A 9,948-nucleotide genomic window follows, 5' to 3' on the forward strand; every position below is an offset into this window, starting at 1 on the left:
ATGCAGCATACCCCCTCAGAGAGACCCTGGTTTCTACCTCACTCATAAAATTTACAACATTTTATTAACAGATTTCTTCTCCCCAAGGCTTTTGGGAGCCAGTGAGACAAGTTCATGCCAGGTGTTACTCCACTGAAGGGATGGAGGAATGGGCCCCGGGTGGATTGCGGCTAGAGCACAGGACAGACAGGACTCCTGGGCTTTGTTGGTGACTCATTTCAATAAAACCATTTAACCTCTATCATAATAGTACTTTGCATCTTCCCCATCAGCATCTCAAAAGTGCTTAATAAACCGTGAATGAAAATGACAAGCCTCATGATAAAAATGAGTCTCCAAAATACCAGTTTCAGAGTGGTAGTCGTGTTACCCGTGTGAGGCTGGTAAGGATGATCCCCATTTTGTACATGGGTAAATGGAGGTACAGAGAGATGAAGTGTCTTATGGAAGGTCACACTGCAAACCTGGAGCTGTAGGGTACCTCCAGGAACAGAACCCAGCATTCCTGACTCTGACCACTGGGTTTTAACCAACATCTCACTTTAGTCTGTAACTCAGAGCCGCCATCCCTAAAAGCCAGGGATAATGCTACTTACTGTACAAACTCTCATCCACCCACGGCTGTGGTGGCCTTTGTGGATTAAAGTTTGTAAAGTGCTTAGCGATCCTTAGGTGCACAGCCCTGTAAGAGTCCAAAATATTACAAGTGCCCATTGTAAGTCTGGCTGAAAGCGAGTGTGCTCTTCTGTGGAGCAGAGGGGAGGATAGGACAACAGGTCTATACTATATCAGTGTATCATACTCTAGAGCATGGGCAACTTTACCCCGCCTCACTCCAGAATTGCCTTAACCTTCCAACCCCACCCAGAACACAATAGAGTGCGGCATCATCTCTAGTTCCCAAAGAAGTGAAAGGGGGAAGGGAAGCTGATAAATCTATGAACCACGCCAATTGTTTTGCTAGCCTCAATACAATTCCTCTGGCAGAGAGAGAGAGATGTTCCAGCCATCCTGATTTTTGCATTAGTGCCCTCTCGTCCTTGTGGGAGACAATTCTACGGAAGAGGATCATGAATTTTCACCTGCTTACCAATTATCTGTGGGAGGAGCATTAGCTACCCTGTAGCATTTGCAAACAAGTTCACAGAGTCCAGGCAACTCCCTTTCCTGCCGAGAACCTAGATTGCTGTCTGGACTATATAAATATAGCAACAGCTCCCCCAACAAATAAAAGGGCTCAATGACCAAAGAACTGGAGAAATGAGGACACCGAGAAGAACAGAGAAGACTGATTTACCAAGCCACAAACTAGCTGAGATTCATGGACAATACACTCGTAGAAGAGGGGAAAATAAACGAGGGACTTTTGCAAACAATATTTCTTTAATAAGTTAAAGAAAGGGGTGAGTTTGTTTGCTTTAAATATTGGGGCAGGGGAAGAGGGGCATTTTTCCAGGTAATTGAATAATTCAAGATGAAGCAAGTAAGAGATCATTGCAGATGTGCCAGGGGTCTTGGAGGAAGGGAGTAAAGACTCCTAAGGAGAAAGAATAAAGCAAAGAGGAACAAGACCTTGGCCTTGGTTCAGAAAAGGAGGGAGGTAAAGGCTGTCCGTGAAGATGGACAAGTTCCGAATGATCTTCCAGTTCCTCCAGGCCAATCAGGAATCTTTCATGAATGGCATCTGTGGGATCATGGCCCTGGCCAGCGCCCAGATGTACTCAGCCTTCGATTTCAACTGCCCCTGCCTGCCGAGTTACAACCTGGCATATGGCCTGGGCATCCTGTTCGTGCCCCCCCTGGTCTTGTTCCTCCTGGGCTTTGTGATGAATAACAACGTGTCTGTTCTGGCAGAGGAGTGGAAGAGGCCCACGGGCATGCGGCAGAAGGACCCGGCTGTCCTGCGCTACATGTTCTGCTCCATGGCCCAGCGGGCCATGATCGCACCCGCTGTCTGGATCTCCGTGACACTGCTGGACGGGAAGTGCTTCATGTGCGCGTTCAGCACCTCAGTGCCAGTGGAGAAGCTGGGGAACGGGAGCTACACGGGCCTGTCAGAGAAGGAGAAGAGTAGGATACTGGCCCGCATCCCCTGCAAAGAGATCTACAACGGGCAGGAGCTTGTGGCCAGGGAGGTGGTGGTGAGATACCTGCGCTGCATCTCACAGGTAAGAGCCGGGGGCTTATGTTATATGGGCTTCGTCCTATCTGGATGGGAGACTTCCAAGAAGAAACCCATGGTTGCTGCAGGAAATAGTGTTGGTATCTCAGCAGGGGGTGCTCTTTCCTTGGGGTCCATAGTGTGTGTCTGAGCATGGTTCCAGGGGGTGCTGTCTTTTGGATGGCATGTAAATCTGAGGCCTTGGCTCTTCATAACCATTAACTATCCCTGGTCAGGTGTTTTGGAAGACTAGGATTGTCAGCCTCAGTGTCCCCTCCTAGCCTAATTCCAATGTGGGTAGTTAGATTGTGCCTTCCTAAATCCCCCCCTGACATTCCAGTTGGATTCAGCTTTCACAGTCACTGCCTGTCCTAAATTCTTGGGTAGCGTTCCTGTGCATCATTAAACGGACAACCATGTTCCACTCCAGAAATGGCTGCATTTCCATGGCAGGCAAGTGATCCATACAAATCCAGGGCTAAATTCAGCCCATGGCATACTTGGGGCAATTCCCCCTAAAGTCAATGAGAGTTATACCTGCCTACACCTGAATTTGGCCAACTGCCTATTCTTACCAAAGGACCCTACCGCTGCAAGATATTCTTTTATCAGAGGAGACTGGGACCACATGGCATGGTTGTCAGAAAGCAGAAATGCAGGACATTGGCCTTCAAGGTGCACAAGAGTTGCTTAGTGAACTGTGAACCAGGGAAAGGAACATTTTTTTTTGAAGGGTAGCAATTTCTGGTGGAGACATTTCGTCCACACAAGCTGGCCTGGGGAGTGAGGACCCAAGTGCTGGCTTCTGATCTCAGGTCCCCCCATGTGGAAGCATTTGAGATAGCCACTAGGCTGCTGGAATCATGATAATTTGGTCACGCTTTATATAGAGATTCCATTTATAAAGGGTTAACACATGATTAATAGCGGTTTTAATAAATGACTAATCAGTAGATTGCTAAAGTCACAGGTTGCTTATTAGCATGACTTATCTGACAATTTATAACGATCTATACTATATAATCTATACTGTATAATCTATACAGATTATACAGTATAATCTATACTGTATAATCTATACAGATTATGTTGCTAATCTGCATATAAACAGCTATCAATTGTTTCAATTCTTTATAACTGGAACCTTGATATGAAGTGACTGATCATTCCTAGCACAACAATTGTATCTTCCACCTGAGGATCTCAGAGCACTTTGCCCATCAGAGTCTTAGCCCCACTCCACCCCATGGAAGGTAAGTATCATTATCCCCATTTTAAATACAGAAACTGAGGCACAAAGAAGGGAAGTGACTTGGCCAAGCCTACAAAGCAGAATCAGTGGCAGAGACAAGAACAAAACCCGGTTTCCAGACTGATTGGAAAACACTCTCCACCAGCTGGTGCATCATGGCAAAAGAGACAGTACCTGAATATAGAACAGATGCACAAGCCTACCTTGGGAAGACTGAGTTAGACAAGCCCAGTTTGCCCTTCCTGGCCCTGAGAGCTGGTGTCCAGCAGGTTGGCAGTGCACAAGACAGCCAGGTCCTAATACAGGCCAGAGGCCATACCTCTCTATTGCCATCACTGGAATCTATGAATTAGACTGTAGAGAGCCTATCTGCTTCTGCTCATTGAGGCTGGATATTACTGAGGCTAACAGCTTAGCAAAAAGAGACAGTTGTCTGAATAAGGGCAGCATCTGCAGTTACACAGGTTGGATAACGAATTATAAGGACTATTGATCCTCATGCTTCAGGGCACGTCATTAAATGGCACCGTATGAGCAGGTGTATGAAGAACATACATGGCAATTATCAGAGACAGGGCACTGCCTAGATGCACCATTTGGGCTGGTACAATAAGTGATAATTGTCATGCAATGCAGAAGCAACAAAATGCAGCTGGAGAAGCAAAGGCATGTGCATGTATGTGTGGAAAAGACTCTAATCTAAACCCAGGTACAGGGACAACCGCACAAATGGTCTCCTCATTTGCAATGTAAACATCCCCAAATGCCAGGTGACCGAGCGCTAAGCCAGCCACATTAACAAAGCACTTTCCTGCTGCTGGTCTCAGCTTATTTGTTCGTCATGGTTTAGAAAGGATGCAAATACCCTTGAGCTTTTCATCGGGAAATGTAAAATCCACCCTGCAGTCTAAGCAAGATGATTTGCCTTGTTACTGGGGTTTAAGTTCTGGTTGTTCCACTTCATTTTTTGGCAGTGTCTTAACTCTTTAGAGCAGTGATTCTCAATCTTTAGCAACCCGAGGACCCCCATTTTGATCTCAAAATCTTCACGGACACCCAAGCCTGCTGCTCAGCTCCAGGCCCCACCCCCACTCCACCCCTTCCCCCAAGGCCTCACCCTTGCCCCTCCTCTTCCTGTCCCCTCCCCTGAGAGCACCCTGTCCCCGCTCTTCCCCCTCCCTCCCAGCACTTCCTGCATGCTGCTGAACAGCTGTTCCGTGGCATGCAGGAGGCACTGGGAAGGAGTGGGAGGAATTGATCAACGGGGCCGGCAATCCCGGGCATGACTCGCGGACACCCTGAAATAGGGCCGTGGAGCCAAGTTTGAGAAACCCTACCTTAGAGCCTTTATTATTCCTCTGCTAGGAGACCAGTACCTGGCAGGTGATCCATTTTCAGGTAATGCTGTAATAAATTCATGGCAACCTCCAACTTAGCAGTTGTTACTATTGCTATGCCACACGCTGGGGGTAGAACTCCTGCTACCAAAAGAACAAGCTCCTACTACTAGTGCAGAAGGAGAATCTCCATTAGCTGCTAGCAGTATAGAGCCTATGACACACACGTGTCTTTCTGATTTCACCAGTAGGAGGCAGTGGTACACATGCTTCCATACTGATGTAATATAGTGTATCTACCTGCTCTGCTATGGTTCGGATCCTGTCTATAGTGTCAGTATCAATGCTAAGTGGTATTACATTACATCAAAGGGTATTTCCTGCTACTTAAAGGACTCCACTAGAAGGTGGGCATGGTGTCAATCTATCCTTGCATTCAGAGTGGTTTTGTAGCCATTCAGAGACCAATATAATGCCCTGAGCAACTCCAGCTTGCTTTTCCTTGGGGGCAGAATCAGTAGCCATGGGAGAGATAGTCACATTACCTGCAGTCTGGCACTCTTAGGTCTGCAATTCATATAGCATGGGAAATAACATGCATGCTCCCTTTGAACCTGTAGTGTGTCATGTCAAAGATCCAGATCCCAGTGCCTCCCTAGTAGAGTCTGTCATGTTAGAACATAGCAGCACAAACCCAGGACATTAAATACAAAAAACTCTGGTGGAAGCGTAGGAAGGGCTTAATCTTTAAAGACTACGGCCTTTTAAGTCCCATTTCTCTGGTACAGGTCCTCCATCACCACAGATTGCACGCGTGGATTGACTGAGCCAGACATCATCCACATTATCAGGAGGCAAACTGAGGCACAGAGAGATTAAGTATCTTGCACAAGGGGACTCTGTGGCACAGCCATGAATTGACCCTTGCCCAAGGAACAGAGCAACCAAGCCCTGGTCTAGCATCGAAATCACAAGACCATGCCTCCTCCAACACATTTATTGATCTATAGAGTCTGGAAAATACCAGCATTCTAACAGAAGAGGAAAAAAAACCAGTAGGACTTGAGATATGTGAGACTTTTGCTTAGAAGTGCATTGCTGTATCCTATAGTGCTTTGGTGTTAGAGCAAGAGAGGGGCCCGAAGTTACCTACAAAGCTTTTCTCCATCCCAGGCCTAAGAACTGCAGCATTTAACCCTTCGTGGCACGAGAAGGAAGTGAGAGCTCCCTGGCCAACCTCAGTCCCAGTGAGACCCCCTCAGCAGTGTAGCAGTTTCCCATCTGTGCTGTCACCGATAAATTTCCATTGACACCTCTGGCAGAGGCTCTAGGGCAGAAACAGGGATCCACAGCACAGCAGGGAGGGTCAGCTCTCATTCCAACTCACCTGTTACCTTTCCCTTCCTATCACAGGCACCCTAAACAGAGGAAGACAGACACACACACTCAATCCTAAGGGGTACCCTTTTCCTCTCCAGATACTTCCAGTTCCGGAACATTACAGATTTAGTTATTGAAGACAACTGGGATTAAGGATAGAGCCATTATCTAGAGAGGGTTTGCAGAGCTCAGGATGTGGTGAACCTTTCAACTAACATTTCCCCCCATAATTAAGACCATGCTGGCCATATCAGCCCCTCACTTACCTTAAACACTGTCCCACTCTTGGTCCTGTTTTCCCTGTGGGCAAATAAAGCAATTCCTGTTAGTTATGGACTTTGCAATATGTTTAAAACATACCAGAGTCTTTATTAGAGAGGGCCCTGAACTGGTGGCATCTGAACAACCCTGCAAGGTCAAGGACTTGGGATCAAGGCCATGGTTTTGGTTGAGCCCAGCCCTACCCTTGGTCTTTCTTGTTGTGACTAGTTTGGTTTCCCACCCCTTACCCCTGCAGGCTCTGGGCTGGTCCTTCGTGCTGCTGGTGACCATGGTGGCTTTCCTTGTCAGGGCTCTCCGGCCCTGCTTCACTCAAGCTGCCTTCCTGAAGAGCAAGTATTGGTCCCACTATATAGACATTGAGCGCAAGCTGTTCGACGAGACTTGCACGGAGCACGCCAAGACCTTCGCCAAGGTCTGCATCCAGCAGTTCTTTGAGGCCATGAACAAGGACATGGGCCTGGGGCACACCCACTCCCCTGAGGTGGCTCCCTCAGAAGTGGGGGAAGAGAAAGAGAAGCTACTGGGCATCACAGACCAGGGGACTATGAACAAGCTCCTGAAGAGCTGGCACAAATGCAAGCCGCCTCTGTGCCTCCATCAGGAGGTGTTACAGAACGGGAACAGCTGGGTAGAGGAAAATCAGCACCGCAATCACATCAGTCTGCCCAAGAGGGAGATTGTCACCTACTATAGTAAAGTGTGAGGATGGGCTACAGGAACAGAGATCAGGTGTGGCCTTAGAGATGGCCACCTAGGGCTCCCTTTCCAAGGGGTACCCCAGTAAGACTGGAACCATTATGGTCACTCCAGAGAGTCCAGTTCAGAGCATCTCTTCCCACCCTACTTGTCCATACTCCACGTAGCTGAGCAGAAACAAAAAGACACCCATTTGGAGAAGCAGGTGCTGCAGACAAGGTATGGGGTGGGCTGTTGAGCGGAGTAGGGAGAGGGGAAAATGAGCACCAGATGCCACCTTCAAATATGCTGACATGACAATCAGGTTTGCAGGAAGGACCAATGGCTGTGCAATTTCCCCTCTGGTGCGCCTCGTATACTCCAGCCTACAGTTCATAGGGGGTTTGCCTCGGAGCTGAGCAATAGAGAATGCCCGCCCCCAGCATTTAGTTCTGCAGCTGGTAATTTCAATTTAGAGTCTAAATCCACCGTGACAATGATTTCTTCATATAAAGGGCACCTACTGAGAGCTTGTCTATATGGGGAGTTTAAACCGGGCTCAATGGAGTTAATGAGGTTTGAAAACGCTTGCACGCGCATGAGGCAATTCATTGCAGTGCACCGACTTCACATTTATCACAGGACTCTGTAGTCCTCTTTCAAAGTGAGCTAACTTTGCTGCGAAGCCAGTTAGTCTAGTCTATTGTTCAAGTGCACTACTTTGGCAGTCCCCCAACTGCTATCCCACGCTGCTTTGTGAGCAACCATTACTGACCTGTCTGCTTACCTGCATACCCTCCCTGGCTCGGGGGTTGAGTTGACCGGACGGCTCCTCCTGTTTACGAACTGGTGCACAGCCAGATTTTGTCCATTCACTCCTGGATTCCAGTTTATCACAATAGCTGCAATAACACTCCAGAAACCCAGCAACCCCAGAGCAGCCACTTGGAGCTGTGCTGAGACCCTGGATCTCATCACCCTCTGGGGAGACGAGACACGTTGCGGTCAGCCACCAGGACAAAGAACTTCTTGTGAACATTGCCAGGCAGATGTCTGTGAAGGGCCATGGCTGGGACGCCAAACAGTGCCAAAGAAAGAGCAAACAGCTCAAGAACACCTACATTAAAGCGAGGAACAACAGGGACAAACTATCCAACTATCCATGTAACCTGTCCAGTTTTTGAGAAGCTGGATAGGATTTTACATAGCCACACAACCCTGGCCCATCTTCCCTCCCTCCCCCCGAGCATGACCTGCGAGACTCATAGGAGGGTGAGCATGAGGAGGGGGGGAAGAGATCTCCCTGAAAATCCAGGATCTCTTCAGGACTCAGGTCAGGACTCTGATACTAGCCAGGTAGAAGGCAAGCCTGATTCCTGCCCTGCAGCAACTAACCCCGATTCCTGGGCAGCAACCCAGCCTGGGACTGATCCTACACAGGGAACCTCAGCATGTAAGTCTTTTTAGAATAGTTATGTTCTAGTGTATTTTTATTATGCTATATTGCATTGCTAGCGTCTGGTCCGGGTGTCCCATGGCCGCAGCCATTGTAGGCAGATATGAGCTAGAAGCCTGTCTGAGGCCAAGGTCCCTGCCTCCCTCCTTTCCCCTCCAGTTGCCCATGTTGTCCATTCCCCCCACTCCCATATACCTTTCCAAAATGGCAGCTACTCCAGCAGGGCAATCGGCCTCCATCTCATGCTAAAGCCCTGACTGCCAACTGTTTTCAGACCAACGCCACAGCAAGCACACGCCCACGTACTCATTTTCCTTTCGCCTTACCTCAGCTGTTCTACCTGGCAAACACCCTCCTCGGCCAACCCTGTGGCCTACCTCAAAATGGCAGCCGCCAGCCTGGCACAGCCACAGCCTCTCTCCCATGTAGGGTGACCAGTTGTCCCAATTTTATAGGGATAGTCCTGATATTCGGGGCTTTGTCTTATACACGTGCCTATTACCCCCCACTCCCTGTCCCGATTTTGCACACTTGCTATCCGGTCACCCTACTCCCACCCCAGACTGGAAGAAGGAGAACATTCTTTTGTGAGAAATGCAGAAATTTAGTGAGCCGGTGGCTACAGGAAAGGAAGCTTGGTTAGTGTTCTGATGTTACGGGAGGTTGACACGAACACGGTATGCTCGTAAAGCTAAAAAGGGCACCGCTCCCCCGTAAACACCCTGTGACATGCATTCTTACCGACTGGTAATGGCGAACGCTTCAGGCAATCACAGCAGAGCACTGTCACTTTCTGGCTGCACTTTCAGCATTTCTGCGGGGGAGAGAAAGCAAATGATAAGGCTGGGAGATTATAAGAAACAGCTACCTGATCATTCCTTTTCCCTGCCCCTGTATAGCTCACAACTCCCTTCCACTCCTGCAACACTTCGGGGGGATCATCTTGGCGAATAACTTCACAGCATCTCTCACTGGTCTGCTCTTTTGGTTTTGACTAAGGCCATTCTCTGCCTCCTTGTCACCGGCCTGGGGGTAACATCATATCAGCACCTCCAAGGCAACAGCAAAACTATCTTGAGCAGGAAACGTAATTCCCATCTCCCCTGACCAGAAACATAATTCCCAACCCCCCTCCCTCCCCGCCTCCACGCATAGGTGCTGGAACGAAGGGTGCTGGGGGTGCAGCAGCACCCCCTGGTTTGAAGGGGTTTTCATCATATTCAGGGTTTACAGTTTGGTTCAATAGCTTCCAGCGCCCCCGCTATAAAAATTGTTCCAGCACCTCTAACTCCATGGCACTACAGCAAAGCTGAACGGCGTACACTGCACAGACCACAATCCCGGAGCACACGCCGCTTCCCATCCCCGAGGTTTCCCCAAGTGTGGGAAGGATCTCAGAGAGGTG

The 9,948-nt window shown here is 48.7% G+C and overlaps 1 protein-coding gene across 1 annotated transcript; it reads left to right on the forward strand.

The window, feature by feature from the left end:
• Positions 1–1,619: 1,619 nt before the first annotated feature.
• On the forward strand, positions 1,620–7,115 carry CALHM1 (calcium homeostasis modulator 1). Its single transcript, XM_048859506.2, has 2 exons — positions 1,620–2,168; positions 6,648–7,115. Exons 1-2 carry the CDS (start codon positions 1,620–1,622, stop codon positions 7,113–7,115), a joined length of 1,017 nt encoding a protein of 338 aa, XP_048715463.2.
• The last annotated feature ends 2,833 nt before the right edge of the window (positions 7,116–9,948 follow it).

Source organism: Caretta caretta, chromosome 7 (genome assembly GCF_965140235.1).
Source record: "Caretta caretta isolate rCarCar2 chromosome 7, rCarCar1.hap1, whole genome shotgun sequence".
NCBI lineage: Eukaryota > Metazoa > Chordata > Testudines > Cheloniidae > Caretta > Caretta caretta.

What these genes read in the sequence shown, in the direction of transcription:
- CALHM1 (XM_048859506.2), top strand. Translation starts at nt 1,620, where the DNA reads ATGGACAAGTTCCGAATGATCTTCCAGTTCCTCCAGGCCAATCAGGAA. An exon ending in ACCTGCGCTGCATCTCACAG is followed by an intron (nt 2,169 to 6,647) that starts GTAAGAGCCGGG and finishes TTACCCCTGCAG; the next exon opens with GCTCTGGGCTGGTCCTTCGT.